This window comes from Rhipicephalus microplus, chromosome X, assembly GCF_043290135.1.
Source record: "Rhipicephalus microplus isolate Deutch F79 chromosome X, USDA_Rmic, whole genome shotgun sequence".
Taxonomy (NCBI): domain Eukaryota; kingdom Metazoa; phylum Arthropoda; class Arachnida; order Ixodida; family Ixodidae; genus Rhipicephalus; species Rhipicephalus microplus.
The window spans coordinates 481,734,019-481,750,320 of NC_134710.1; the positions used below are offsets into that span (position 1 = coordinate 481,734,019).

Consider the following 16,302-nt stretch of genomic DNA (forward strand, 5'->3'; position numbering starts at 1 on the left):
ACATCTGCCAAAGTTATGTTCATGGAAGCGTGTAGTAGTGCATTTTGGTGTTTATTTGACATGCAGCTGCAGGTATGACTCACACATCTGTAAGTTCACGCAGCACAGGAAATATACACCGACTACTCTCACATTAACTCTGGATTTGTGGCTTGACTGTGAATTGTTTGCTCTTAATTAGCACAACAAATAGTAACAAAAAGTCGTGAAAACTCTGTCTATGCAGGTGGCATTTTCACTATAGGCTGGCAACAAGTGAGCAAAGTTCAACCAGTCTGCTAGTCAAATAATTGCTTGTAAACATTTGAAGCTGAGGGTCGAGGTTCTTGCAAGCTCATGTATGGTAACAAATAGACCACAACTGCACAAGTTTTCTGTTTTTTCACCTTTGTACGCGAGTTGGCGTAGTGACTTGCATTATGCCTTGTAGATGACCTCACTCAAATTTTCAGTGCTTTTGCGTTCACATACCCCAAAGATGTGCGTCCACAGACTATAACGCTGTATGCGTTCACATACCCCAAAGGTCACACACCCTCAGATGATCGGAGTAAGATTCTCTGCAGAGTACACTGGCATATTTTGAACCGCTCGCTTAGGCAAAATGAGCAGAAAAAGCCACCAGTGCCGCATGTTCAAAGACTTGAGCTTAAATGTTGAACAGGGCATAGCTTTTGCATAAACATTGCTTGAAAGTGGCTTGGAGACAGATCAATGGGGTCGGGAGAGACTTAGAATGATGGTTTATTGGTCGTTAACCATTAACTTTCAAGAAGAACATGCTCACGAAGATGTTTGTTACTAATGGACTGGTTAAATTACACTCACTTGTTGCCAGTGCGTGTTGTGAATGCCACCTGCATAGGTTGGAACACTTCCATGTAACTTCAATATTTGTGAAGTCAAGTATACTTTTTACACTTATTACTTCACACGTAGTTTGGAACATTTTGCATGTACAGCTTGGCTCAATAAAATGAATTGTGCAAAATAAGGAAAGGGAGGATGTCATGAGAACTTAGCAAGGGTAAATTGTTGGTCTTGTTAGTGCAACATGTTCATAAAGTTTAGCGTAGCACTTTAAATGACCAGGACAGGTCCGACTTGTGTATGTTCTGCCTGTTCAATCTTCGTCATTTTAGTGCTGTGAGTAGCTCCATGAACATGTCACGTGCTCTTTATGCGTGTGTTTTTTTGCATATTCTTTTGTTGTCTCTTTTCGATAGTTTTGTTCAACTAGAGTTCCGTAAGCTAGCCATGAGCGAATGCATTCATTCCACAAAATCATCGTATGTGCAATGCAAAACATATCCTATAGTACGTCGTAATCAATCGATGTGCCCTGTGTTTACTTGCAGATGAAGGTGTGCACAAAAATTAAATTTAAAGGGTGTCCAGCCAACATAACTGTCGGTCAAACACAAATAACTGCACATTGACAGGGATTCAAAACATAAATGAAAGCCTGTATTTTTGTATTTTGCAAGGAGGCTGCATGGTACAGCTGTGGTACATAACCATTGTTTTACTACAAAAGAAATTTGCCATAATTAACAGAAAAATTGAAGTACACTATTGTGCGAAACAATACAAACACTTTTTGTGTTAGTTGTGGTAACGTGTAAAATACTTAACAACGCCTTCTTTGAAGAAAATTATTGTATTTTGGTCGCCGAATAGGGTCTGTCAACTCAACAGAGTGAAAGGTTGTCTTGTGTTAGCTGTGCTCACGCATGTACTCCGTGAGGAGGCTACGTCTTAAGGAAACAGTTTTATTCGTGGTCATAGAAGCGCTCGGCAGCGCTATACCTTCAGCATTCTCCGTTTCTCCATATACGAGGGTCCTGATTTTTTTTTCATTGTATTGAGCCGAGCTACGAGGCTAATTGCATAGATTTATTCCATCATACTAAAGTACACTAATAAAACGAAGCAAAAACAACACAAGTGGCTACACGAGTGGTGCGTAGATATTTTGTGATGGACAGGGCTGTATACTTCACCACCTATGTTCTGTCGTCAATCTAATGATGTTCGATTGTCATTTAACCAAGTGGAACGCTGGGAATTTCAGGTATATTGCGGCACTTGCCGATATTGAACTTGTCACGTAACGCAAACGATGTGTACCATGAAGCAACCGCAAACGTGGCGCATTCGGTAATGCATGCCGCGTAATATTCAATCGGAAGTTCCTCTTTTTTGAATTTCTTAGAACAACCAAGAAAGCGCAGTGGCTTCCGTTGATCTTTTGCTGTTTGACATCGTCTTAAAAGAGAAAAAAAACGTGCAGTTGTAGCTAAAACATGCTAAATTGTTCGACGACGCCGCTCAACCAAGCGCCAACCAGTACACTTGACGCCGTCGGCTTGGTCTAGAAAGGAGGAAAGCGCTGGTTGCCAGCCGGATTCTACTCGCCCCATAGAACAGCCTATAGATTAAAATAGGCCTAGGAAAACATGATGTTATGGCGAGGCTGTATGGTCACGATACGTGGTCAAGACAGCATACGACGAACGCAAGAAATAGAAATCACAAACACAGGAAAATGAAACTGAGGCATTTCGCATCACCGTCTGGTAATCCACCACAGAGCCATTCATGTCTTGAAACTGCTTTAAAAGAAGCTACTGTGCAGCTGTTGTGATGGTGTAAGCTGCGCTGTGGTTACATTGCTGGCTATTGAATTTCGTAACAAGGTAAAAAATATTGCATACGAAGTCTTAAGATACAGGCGTCGGGTTAGTGCTGACAGTGGTTTCACTGTTGATTCTGTTTTTATAGCAGTCCAATAAACATTACATACACAGTCATATATGACTCAACAAGTTATAGTCGTGCACTGCTCGCCCCTGTTTCCTGCGTAAGAATACGGTAACAAATTCTACGCGTGGTATTTGTATCAGCGCACAACAGGAGTACAATTCACTTCGATAAAAGTGACGGCTCTACGTTAGAATGAGTGCTGACGTTATGGCGCACCATAAATATCTTTTAAGTGCCTGTATAAACGACAACTTTTGTAAATCGTCAATCCTGGTAAACCTTTCATATACAAAGGGCAACTATATCTACAAAATCATGGTGACATACCTTGTAACGTTTGTTCGAACCAGAAAAAACGCGGCGTAGGCAAGTGCTTGCTGACTGCTATGTATAAAATCAATAGCCACATCGCGTGGAATCTGGCAACTTTCCATTGGGACGCCAATTATATCATTTCCGCCATAAGTGTTTCCATCGCCCTTTGTCGACGGCGTTTGTCTCCGCTGTCATGCCCCGTATATTTCGTAAACGAATGAGGCAAAGCGACAACGCCCTTGCTGCAGGCCGGCTGTCTTGTATTTAACTTCGCTCTTTTTGCCTCCCGTTAGCCGAGCACGCGCCCGTGCCTGCAGCACTAGTTATTTCTTCTATACACTCGGCCTCACTGCGGCATGGCAAGGGTTGCCGTGAAAGCGCCTCAGGAGGCCGGAATCGGCCGTTGCTTGTCGGTGAGACATGGCCACACTATGACTTGGCTTGATGACGTATGAACGATGCCAGTGGTGATTTGTCTCGGCTTTTACGTGGCGCATGGTCCTGGCTGTGCCTGAGGGATCGCTCTTCTGCATGCCACAATGCCTCAAGTGTTGCAATATCAGGTAGTCCACACCAACTGCCTCATTGTGGCCGCAGGTCTTGGCCACGCTATGACTTAACGTGGGAAGAAGCAGCACATAAGACTAGCGGCTGGCATTTTTGCCGCATTCTGGCGCCAAGCTTCCGCCTTGCCGTATCATGAATAGTTACTACTGTTGTGCCACAGACATGTTCCTCGTTCGGGAGCACGTCTCACGAGATCGAGCCCTGTTCCGACGAACTGTCTTCTTCCCCTCCCAGCGCCGCCTTCCGTGCAGAAGAACCATGCAGTTCCGGGGATAACGTAGCTTCCTCCGCCGAACCACTTTGCAGTTCCGGATATGGCTGCGTCTCCTCAGCCTAGCCACTGTGCCGTTCCGGGGAACTGGCCTCGCAGAAGAGTCCCAAAACGCTATTTAAGGCCGTGCCGGCCCCATGTTAGAGGGATTTTTGCCCCAGCCGACGTTGTCGTGCTGGCCGGCTCTGTACAAACGACAACCTGCTACAGTAAACGCTCCTTTTGTTGCTGTTTTCAAAACGGATTGCCTCCCTGCTTCGCCTTCCGCTCGACTGCTCGCCGCTCTTCGCCACCGCTACCACCGCGACAGAGCGAATTTATAACAGTTGTTGGCAGCTACGGGATACGATATCCTACGTTTGGCAAGTCTGATCGGATCTCTGAGCACGAGGACGACCGCCGTGATTGCGTTTGGCTACGCTGTGATACGCTACCCTACGTTTGGCACGCCGGATCGGACCCCTGCAAGCTCGAGCACGACCGACCTGATATTAGCGTTTGAATACGCTGGGATACGCTACCCCTGTCCTCAACGTTTTGCTGCTCTGGGACCCGCTACCCCGAAGTCAACGGCTGAAAAGTTTGATCGGATCTCCGAGCACGAGGACGACCGCCGTGATAGCGTTTGGCTCCGCTGCGATACGCTACCCTGTTCTCATCGTTCGGCAAGATGGGACAAGCGACCCCGGATCTCAACATTGGCAAGTTGGACCAGATTCCTGAAGGCCTGATACTGTTCAAGGTAGCCACGAGTTGGACCATTGTCGGCTACTTTGATTGGGTGAGTGCCCAACGTTTACTGTTCATTTCGCCAGACCTCTCTAGCACAGGCAGATGTTAGGAGAGCGTTTTATGTTTTGTTGGTTGTAATTTATTATTCACGTGCTCTAGACCATGAGATTAGCTTTAGAGTACGGTGAATATCAATAGCAGAGCATCACGAGAAACGAGATCGCGATGGAGCAGTACCCTGTGGAGGACCTCCTCGAAATTTGTCGAGCCATGGCGATTTCTATCGAGTCCGCTAAAACGAGGGAAGCGATTCTCGAGGTGATGCGGGCAGAAATTGTGACTGCGGATGAGGCTGACGAGTTTTGGGAGCTCGTTTGTGAGCAAAAGCAGAAGGCCGAGAACAGCCGTCAAGAGCTCTAAGCTCAAAGGCACGAACAGTGGAAGGCCGAGGAGTGTCGAAAAAGGAGAGAACATTCTCTCAGAATGAAAGAGCTTGATCTTAAATTTCAAGCGCTTAAATGGGAGTGAGCGAAACACCAGCTCCATAACTTGCAGACAGGCGAGAACATCGCGCATTTTCTTGAGGATTTTGAAGTTGTTTGCAGTAATGTTGGTGTTAGCCGCGACCTTTGGGTGGGGAAGCTCGCCACGTTGTTGCCGCGCGAAATCGCTCATGTTTTGAGTTTTTTACCCTACCAGGAAGCAGGAGGTTTTAGCCAGGCTAGATACAATTTGATAAGATATATTTTTCTTTCAAATCCTGCTGAAAGTTGGAGCGATAGAGACAGCGCCGAAGCACGCCGTACGGCGCCAGAAGTGGACGCTTGCCGAAAAGAGTGGGAGGATGAGGCGCGCCGTAAAGCCATGGAGGCTGATCGCCGTCGCGTAGCGCTTGATGATGACGCTCGCCGGAAAGTGTTAGATCATAAGGACAGAAGGAAAGCGCAAGAGGCTGAGGCCCGTTGCTATGCGCAAGCCGCTGAAGTGCGTCAGAGAAAGTGCGCGGCCACTGAGGAAAGTCGAAAGGTATCTGACGTTGAGGCCGGTCATAAGGTGCAAAACGCCGAATTGCGTCAGATAGAGCCAGGCGCTGAGGTGTATCGCGATAAGTTAGGGGTCGAGGCCCATCGCGTAGCTAAGGACGCCGAGGTGCACCATAAAGCGCCAGAGACGGAGCCGCTTCGCAGCACACGTGATCATGATGAAGCGCGTCAAATAGAGCAGGAGGCAGACTACGAAGGCCTGTGAACATGGGTTATCCTGGAAAGGGAGAGAGAACCCTCGCGAACTAAAGAGACACCTTCAGGCGAAGTGGTTAGCCTTAAAGGCATCGGGAATCCTGTTCTGTCGCAAGCAGAGACAGCTAGCAACGGGCCCAAAGAAAAGCTAGCTAACCAGTCTGGAACTTTGACTCCACAAAGTGAAGGCAGTGTGCTTGCGAGTATGAATACCAGTGCTCTGAGCACGGCGATCAGTTTCATTAGGCAGAATCGCCGGCGAAAACATAAGGCAAAGTCGAATAACGCCAAGCCTGCCAAAGCCGCTAAATGTCATGGCTCTCTAGAGGCCATACTCAATATCAGGGCTGGGGTCGGAACAAAGCTCTGTAAGAAAGAGTTGAAATTGAGGTCACTGCTGAGATCTAGATTAAACGCGAAGCGCGTCACGAAGAAAGGAACTTCAAGAAATAGCCGACGCCGAAATCTTCGCTTGGTCTCATCCTTTTCTCTGCCACGTAGATGCAAGCATGGAGGGAAACGTTGCAAGCGCTTGAGCTGTAATATTACCAAGCGGTTGTTCCCCACCGTGGCGAATGGGTAACTGGTCGAACGGGCGGGCTAAACAATCCAGTGCAGATGCCCTCTTGTTCGAGTTAAGCAGTTGTACGCCAAAAGTTGCTGCTACCGAGTTCGGCAAACAGCTTTGTTCGTTGTGCCTTTGTCGAAACCGGATCCCTCGAAAGCTATGGAGTGCGCGACTCCCCAGAGTTCGTCTGAGAGGGCCCTCGTCTTGCCATTACTAAGGCTGAATATTGTAATCAGCTTTGAAAAATATTTTATTAGTTTTGTCGTCAGCCGTTGAGCAAGGAATGCGTCTGAATTTTCGCAAGTTTTACTTTCCTTCTCATCGAAAAGCTGACATTGATTTGTTTGTTTGATTATTTTGTTTCCATAATATTTCGAAAGGTAAAAAGTCAGTGTGTTTTATTTTAACAGAGAAGGCATAGTAAAAGCCCATGATTAAAATACCATCTGCGTTTGGCATTACGTGTTAGTGCGCACGTCAGTGTAGGTTAACTTTTTTTGTATAACGCACGCGTTTCACTTTTTCGTTCTTATTTTATTCTTATTTCATAATTTTTACTCTTATTGTCTTACTTTTCAAGCGTGTTTTATCTTGTTTTGATCAAATTGGCTGCAAGCATTGAAAAGAGAGCTTGTAGGAGGACGAACTTTGTTAAGTTGACAATATGACGCTTGCAGGCGACGCCAATGTGCGTGATTCAGAATCGCTTGGTATACTAAATTGCAGTTTCGGTGCTAAATTGAGGAATCCTCAGAAGCTTCGATCATCCAGTCTCTGCCTAAATCACAATTGAGAATCGCTTGAAAACAAAAAATTCTATTTGGTTTAGCGGTGTCATGCACTGACACTTAGCTAAAAGTGTGTCCGCATTGTGTATTTCTCCCGAGATTCGTTGCTCGTGATGCGATTTGTTAGCCCAGCGTAATCTCGAGGAAACATTTGGTTTTTGCTGGTCTGGCGATTTGATCAGCATTTGGAGGGTGCTTGCTTTGGCCAGAGTGGTTCGGCTTTGTGTTTGACTCCGTCGTTCCAGTGAACCTCTGCAGGCCTATGGAAGTCTCAACGGGCGGAGAGAGCGGAACGGCTACCGACGGTCAACCAGCATCCCTCCTTCCGAGCCGCGCTGACGGCTCAAAACTCCGGATGCATTGTCTGGCGGCGGGGGTGCTGTTGTGCCACAGACATGTTCCTCGTTCGGAAGCACGTCTCACGAGATCGAGCCCTGTTCCGACGAACTGTCTCACCCCCCTCCCAGCGCCGCCTTCCGTGCAGAAGAACCGTGCAGTTCCGGGGATAACTTCGCTTCCTCCGCCGAATTACTTTGCAGTTCCGGGTATGGCTGCGTCTCCTCAGCCGAGCCACTGTGCCGTTCCGGGGAACTGGTCTCGCAGTAGAGTCCTAAAACGCTATTTAAGGCCGTGCCGGCCCCATGTTAGAGGAATTTTTGCCCCAGCCGACGTTGTCGTGCTGGCCGGCTTTGTACATACGACAACCTGCTACAGTAAACGCTCCTTTTGTTGTTGTTTTTAAAACGAATTGCCTTCCTGCTTCGCCTTCCGCTCGACTGCTCACCACTCTTCGCCACCGCTACCATCGCGACAGAGCAAATTCATAACACTACTTAACCACCATGCACGCATGATAGATGTGTCTGCCGCAACGGTTGTTGGGTGCATGGCCCTTGGTCGTGTGTGTGCAACAGAAATACTTCAGAAAAAAAATTATGGACCATCTCTCCGATGGGAACCCTGATAAATTGTGAAGCAGCAGCGGTGCGCACGACGTTGACCCAGTTGACACAGGCGTCAACGCGGGTACTTAAAGAACGGTTTGATGTGAAGCTCGGTGTAGCGTTTACTCTAGAGAATGTTTGTTTGAACGCAAAGACATGGAAGGTGGATTGGGTTTCCTGTAAGTTCATGATAGAAATACTGTTCGCTCGATGTGCGCTCAAACGCTATGAGCAGTGGAGAGGGTGAAGCAAAAGAGATGACATGTGGTGAGTAGCGAGAGACTAGAGAGAGAGTGACGTAAACGCGCGTGCACTGCGAGGGAAGGCGTGACCTATTTGCACAGCCCAAACACCTACTGCCAGGGGAGCATAGTGCGGACGGAGGGACAGCATTATACCGGCTAGTCAAAGAGCTAGCCTTCATAACCAAATAGGCAAGTTCTCGCTCCGCAGCACAAGGCGTTAGCCACTAAGCCACAAAAGCACACGCCTTCCGCCGAAGTAACACCGAGCTGTCTGCGTGCACTACCTACCGCTGACGGTATGTCTATGTCGACTGGCGTATGAGCTGTTTATCAGCTTTTTACTGAGATGGCCTCAAAGGCCATTGCGCTCGTCTACTTAAGCCTACGCTGCGTGGTCCCCCCATGCGCGCGTGTGCGCGTTTTTCGTGGTGGCGTAGAATTGTACGTCACGGGATTTCGTCGCAACGATTGTATTATAGTTACAGAACGCACGGAGATCAGTTCACTCGCTGCAGTCTCTCCGTTCGTGAAAATAGCGCACTTTTCAAACACAGTGAACTGTGACACGAGTTAGTTTGAGGTCATACTGTGTATGCATGTGCGTATACGTTTCTAACTTTTGATTGCAGCAGTGCGTTCACTGTTGAGTTGGAACGCTATTATCTAACTTTCGTCTTGTGTGTGTTATTTTTGAGCGTTATTTTGTCTTGATCAGCGCGCTTCACGTTTCGATCTGGATGCCATTCTTCGCATGACATTGCAATTGGTTGCTATCACAATGATTGCTTCAGCATTGCGGCGACACCATGACGTTTTTTTGTGTTTTACACTTGCTTTCAGTTTGAATAAAACATTTTAAGAAATGACGATGTAGGTAACAATTGTTTTTGTTTCATTTCTATTTTCAGAAAACGGGTCATAATTGCCGCCTTCACGCTAATATCCATCGCATGCTGTTGCTTCACGGCATGGCAGGTGTACGGGACCAAATTCACTCCAGTTCTCGTCATGATAACGCAAACCTTTGAGTAAGCTTGAATTTTTCTTTGCGAAGTTTTCAGATTCTTTAACCGCATTGTATGATCTGTGATTTAAGCTGTTGTTTACAATGAACCATCACAAAGCCAATAGTGACAGCAAGCTGTCATAAATGCCAAAAATAGTTATGTATTATAAGATGAGATCTTTGCTGGTGTATGTCTGTGACGAACTCGGCGACAACGTTCTCTGTCGCGCGAAACAGTGCATAGTTCTGAAAAAGCAAAGCAAAAACCTTACACTGCTGCAAGCAAAAGGTCATGTTTGCGGCAGAATCGATTGCATGCATAGTGCATAGCAGTGAAGCCCTGTATCAGAAAGTCACGTGAAAGACATATATGCGGGCGTCAAGTCGAGTGAAAAGCCGCGCTAACACACTCAAGATTGCAGGGCGAAAGCGTCGAATCGCACTGGGCCTCATAACATCGGAAGTGCGTAGTTAGTATGTAGTGTAAAACTTCCCACCCAATAAAAGTGTCTCAGCCTTTCTACATGATCATCAACATTGCTATCTAGAATAACAATAAAAGTGCGCAGCCACGCAGGTGTACAGGTTGCCCTACAGATGCGTAATGGGCATTTTGCTGAAATCCACACACCTTTGGAGAAAGACATGCAATAATATAAACGTTCTAGTCAAGCATTCAAACGGTCAATTTAAGCAAAAAAATGAGGCGGCTGTGTGCTAGTGGTGCGAGAAATGGGATAACGGTGACGCTGGCTGCATTGACCTTTCCTGTTGCTTTCTTCTCTCTTTCCTATGTTACCTGCCATCATACTATATTTTACTATACAAGTCTACGCTATGCTTTATCTTTCTTTCTATGTGGTTTCATATCAATCAACGTCTTTCTATTTCTCTACTCCCCTTTCTTTGTGTCGTTGATATTTTTTGCAATTTTTCTGTGCCTCATTTTTTTATAGCTACACTTGGAACATTACTAACTGCACCACTGCAAAAGCCACGCAGTACGAATATTTGTTATGGACAATCTCAGACAAAGTTACCTAGTCTGCCCACATTGAAAACATCTGTACAGCAGCTACTCGGGAACTTGTACTACATAGACACAATTAAAAGAAAACGCACCCCTGATACAAGGCATCTCGCCTACAGAACATTTAGAGTTGAATAAAGCTAACTACGCGAGCGTATTTGGGGGCAACCATCTACAAAAAAAGGTAAGTATAGGCTCGAGATGGTAAAGATGTGGAAAGTACGCTGCATATTTACAAGTATTGATTCACCATCATCTACAATGCAGGCAAATAAGTTTACCACCTTAGAGCAGCGCTGGAAGATGAGATTTTATGTTTTATTCACGCTTCATCACAATAGACTGAATGTGAATGCGTGTACATGTATTCTGCCATTGTTGCAGTGCAAATTCTTCTTCATGTTGACCTTTTGTTGGGGCTCATGCCCACTTCAGAGGATCAGTCACCAATTGAGTTGTTTTATAAAATATTATCAAATTTAGATCATTGTAAATTATAGAACGTAAATATTACAAATTTAGAACAAAGTTTTGATGCACACGTGAGTGAACCAACTCTAAATGTTTTTATTAGTATCAGATAATATCTTAGGGATAAAAACTAACATAAAAAATACAAGTAAATAAGTGAAAATAAATAAAGTAATAAAAATACAAAAACTCATGCATATATCTTGAAAGAAGGATAATATTTAAATCAGTTTTTTTAGTCTTTTGGTTTCAGTCAGCTAATTCCGCACAGCCACGCCAACTCCCGCACTTACAAAACCAGAAATAGAGGTAGAGATACCGACATGCACATTATCTACTTTCTTATCAAATGCATGCTAACTTTTTGAAGTACTGTACTCAATTTTTCCGAGAAGCATTTGGGAGTTGAATTCCCTGCATGCTACAAAAATTTATTCAATAAATTCTTAACAAAAACGTGTTAGAGAAGTTGGTGATTACGTAACATGCTGAATTTACCACTACAAACTACAAACACACGTGAGATTGCATGCACCTGTTGCTGTTTCTGGCATGATTACGTGTTTGGTAGCACTAAATATTTCTCTTATGTTTCATTAAAATCTGCCAGTGCTCTTGAAAGTGCGCTACTTTCTGATTTAGAAGCTCTCATGTGAATTCTTTCTATCTGTTTTGTGTTTTATGATTTTTTCACTTACATATTTTATTGATGCAGTGCTGCTTCCTAGTTTAGAAATGGTGTACTTACTCATTGTTCACGTATTTCGGGGATGGTTTCTTTCTCTTGACTTTTTTTCTTCAATTTTGTGTTGCTGATAATTTTGTACGAGATTGTGGTGTTAAGTTTTCCCAAAAATAGGTCTAAGTTCTTTCCTTTCTTTATTATGTGCAACTATACTCTCCTGCGGTAAAGTACGGCGGAGTGGGAAACTGGCTGAGAATAGCCGCAGGACAGAGAACGAGGAAAATCAAGTGCTGAGAACGCCGACGCTGGCGACTATGGCTGCCAGATTAAAGAAGTATTAAAGTATATTTCGCTTTTGTGTGTGTAAAGGCCGTTACATGGTGGCAGCATTGGGATAAGAGGAATGAACTGACTCAAGGATGAACTGGTGATCTCGGTAAGGGAGGCACTGGAGGGCAGCTCCAAAAGCGAGTCTGTCATGTCGCGCTTACACTATTGCTCATCAGTCGCACTGCCAGCACGTAAAGAGTGACGACATCCACGTTATCAATAGAGGGGACTGTAGCAGAGAAAGGACACGTAGTTCATCGTGTCGCCCCTTCTCACCATTCCTTCATCGAGTAAGCGGTGACTAACTGAGGCGCCGTACGCAGACAAGTCATTGATTACAACTGCGGAGTAAGGTTACTAGCTAGTACGGCAACTTTTAACAACGAGGCAATCACGCTAATGTCCGAGCCGGCTGATGAGAACCTCAGTGACTTAGCGATATGCCAGTATGATGTCACAGGGAATGACAGGCGTGTCAAAGCACAGCCTCGGTCACAAGCTACATCCTTGCCCTACAAACCCTTCGTTCATGAGCCATTGCCGCACACGTGCTAGAATGACTTTTAGCTGTGAAGCAGCTTTTCGACTAGCCTGTGTAATTCTGTCCCTCTGTGCGCCCCACTGTTCTCGCCGCAGGTGTTGGAGCGGTGCCAAGTAGCACACACACTCCTAGCAAAGCGTGGTGACATCCCTCTCCTTGATCTGTAGCACGCTCAATGCGTGTCAGCTGTCTCTCGCTTCACTTTCTCCACCACTCGCAACGCTCGAGCCCACTCCTCACGTAGGCATTGTGCAGAAAACGCAGAGCCGCCATTTCTTTGGCAAAGCCCACCGTTGAGCGCTTCTTTAATCCAACAGTGATCTCATCCACGATAATGATAATGTCACGCTTCGTCTTCTACACAATTTGCAACATCCTCCTTGCCCCCCCGCCCCAGTGGCGCCAGACAACAAAAAATCTGAACGTTCACATGAGTTCTGAATACAAATCGTTCGTCAGTATTAGTAAGAGTTCCACGTCAGTCGTATTATGGTATCATCCGAGTCTCCTCCTGCACTTGATCTTCGAGCGGTGTTTTCGGCACTTGTGCCACGTTCGTGCTATTGAGTGCGTCGACAGCGATGCATTGCTGTTTTGTCTGAGCAGGTTTTTTCGTGATGAAAACTGTAATTCAAGGCGCTCCCAGAAAAATATTTTGTAGCTCTTTCTGAGGCACCTTTTCCCCCTAATGTTTTTCATGGCTACACTTTTCTCGCAAGCATCCGCCTTTTGTTTTCGTCCTCATGTTATTTTTACCCCTCGCTGCTGTGACACCGTCTCAGAATTTTACGGTAATCAGCCGTACTATACATTTTTTGTTCTAAATCTGTTGGTGCACCTTTCTTGATGAGCAGCACAAGGGGCTTGTTTTTTTGTTGTCTCGATTTTTTCTTTTGTTCTTTCTTTTATTTTTGTTCTGTGTAGTAGCCTTGGTTTTCTTCTTTCGGGCACTTTTAGGAACAGTGGTGAGAAGTGTATGCCATCTGAGTCTTCCAGCTTTTGCGGACACATTCTTAACATCTCGTTGGTAAACATTTGAATATACAAAGTCTGCCCCCTTTGCAATCATGAGAATGCCTTCCACCTCGAACTCCGGAGTTATTGTAGACGTCTTGTCAATCATTATTAAAGTATTGAACGTGGACAGCTCTAAAGGCATGGACCAGATCATTGTAAGTAGCAGTTCTGTGTGGGCTTTTTTGATGATCGCTACTGCAGTAAAGGTGTAAGGGGTTGGCTTCAACCACGCTCAAGAATATATTCAAAGCCTGACTGGTCAGGAAGATCTACAAGATTACTGTCCAATAGGCTTCGTCTAGATGGTGGTACGCAGAGACTGCTTTTATTGGTGCTTATACTTCGATCTTTTGTCTTATTGTCTCTAAACGAGCCTGCTGTGTCTTTAATTCATCGGCGATCTGACGTTCGATTCTGACCTTCGCTAGAATAATCTGGTGCTCACAAACTTCCACCTCCTCCATATCAGCTTCCAACATATCGATGTCAACTGCATCCACTACTTATTTGTCGGTTATTCTTAGCTCATCGTACTGGTAATTCAAAACTTGTTAAAAATTGCACTACTCACACATTGGTGGGCGATCCTATTGCCGAAGACGTTTGATGTCCGCGATGACTTGTCTGACGACCTTGCGTATTTGACTTCGTTTTTTGTCGAGGGCCTCCATGATTCGACTGAGTGTCGAAAACGTGAGAAGTCACTGGCTGGTCGTGTCACGAGGCTAAGTAGGAGTCAAGCGGTAGCCATCACTGAAGGTTCGCACAACCAATATCGGTCAGTTGTTGGGCTGTCGTTCTTCCTTGTTTTGCGACTATTGGGCCGTCGTCATGAAGGGGGAGTGAGGAAGAAGCCAAAGTAAATGTGAGGGCTCCCGCCTCGCGAGCCTCCAGACGATGCCTGCCCTCACGGGGCTGCACTGTCAAGATTCACTTCGCTGACCTTGATGGACTGCCTTGACTTGCAAATATCGCACCGTCGTCTTCAAGGGCGAGTCAAGAAGGAGCCGCAGTAGACGTGAGAGCTCCCGTCTCGCGAAGCTCCACACGATGCCTGCCCTCAAGTTAGTCCAAAGGTGCTCCTACTGGTCTTAGTTCCTGCCGGAGTCGTGCTCCCGGGCATCGGTGATGGTTATGCCTCATTTTCAAGCTTGACGTAATGGCGGATTCACGAAATCCTCCAGGCTTTGGATATGGTCGAAACGTCGTGAAATTCGCTCTGTCTCACCTCTAGAGGCCCTTTCACCCGGGTTTCACAGCACCAAAATAAAGGACGAGCCACCGTCTCCATTGCAAAGCCTTCCATCCACGTGTTCTTTATTCTAACAATGATCGAATCCCCGATGATGATAATGTTGCTCCTCGTCTTCTAAACAATTTTCAACAGGCGTTCTCACCCGCGCCTCCTCTCTTCATTTGTCGGCCGAAAAAGCCGTGAGCTTGTGGGTGCATGCGCTGCGCACGCCTCGAGAATTTCGCGGTGCTGACAGTCTGTACAGCACACCGCTACTTTCCGCGCGATCGCGCCGACGAGCGGGTGGCTGTCGCGGCATGCTTTCTGCTAGTGCGTGCGTACCTTTGCCGGCTGTCGCCGGCATCGTGAGGATTAGAGAAGTTGATTGCATTCGCGAATAGCAACGTGAACACCGATGACGCACGAGCCAGGTAAGCCGAACGCAAACTTTCACAATGGAAGACCAGCGACACCGACGTGATGTGAGTCCAGAACACCAAGAGCGTTCGAGAATACGGATGGCGCGTGGGTAACACCGACGAGACGCGAGCCAAGAAAGCCGAGTGCAACAGTCTTGAACGCTCCCCGCCTCCCGCGTTTTTGCGTTTCAAAACAAAGGTTCACTTGAGTAAAGGCTACATTAGGTTTCGCTTGAAACCAGTCTTCCTGCACTCGCGTCCACGCTTGTTTGAAACGGGTCTAGGCCGTTCGCACCGCTGCTGCTTCGCATTCCATGAGAGTTCTTTTCGGGGAGATGGTCCATAGTTTCTACCAGACCTACGCCGTGAGTTCGGGTCTAGCCGAAAAACCAAGGAAAGGGGCATGCAGAAAGGAGAAAATGACGCATTTTCATCTGCGGCATACTAGTACGTCATATACGCGATACTCGGTTTAGGACTCTCCACCTCCGGAGGAAAAGTGGAATCTTTATTTTTCCACCCTTTCCGTTCCCAATTATCAAGCTTTTCCTTCCTTCACCCTGCCCCCAATGAAAAGATGTTACGTGAAGGTAAAGCCAGCTGGATGGAAAGGAAGAGCGTCACATGGCATAGGCTGGGGGATTGGAAAAAGACATTGAAGATGAAATGAAGCTCAGGCGATGGTGCCATGTTCGTGTTGGGAATATCGAGCTCTTTTTTGTTGTGTTTACGTCGTGCGATTATCTTTGTTACAATTGGTGGCAGCAGTGGAACTCGCCAGCATGAAACGCCGGAAAGGCGACTTGTCGGGGAACGCACTTGGGATCTTGGCAAGGGATGACAAAGTAGCAAGCCTTGATTGAACAGGTAAGCTGTGACTTTACCAATAAATTAGGAAGTAAAGCTCTCGCCCCGAACTTAGTTGCAGTAGTAGGCATCAGGGACGTCAGAGCGGCACATGTGGTTGTCCAGAAAAAAAAAAGGCTGGTTTTTCAAGAATACGCCAGGCAGGCGCAACAACGAACCTATTTACAGCGTTGACGGTGTGTCTATTGTTAAGGAGGATGCATGCAAAGAACGTTGTCAAAACAAGTTCAACGAGGAAAAGACAACGGAGGAGATGGCGGTATGTAAA

The 16,302-nt window shown here is 46.2% G+C and overlaps 1 protein-coding gene across 1 annotated transcript in view; it reads left to right on the forward strand.

Moving 5' to 3' along the window:
• The window catches only part of LOC119160792 (O-acyltransferase like protein), a 435,386-nt gene that overhangs the window by 258,536 nt on the left and 160,548 nt on the right, over window positions 1-16,302 (forward strand). The window contains exon 11 of the mRNA XM_037413026.2: window positions 9,343-9,462. Coding sequence (XP_037268923.1) covers window positions 9,343-9,462 — 120 coding nt within the window. The remainder of the gene's footprint in view (window positions 1-9,342; window positions 9,463-16,302) is intronic.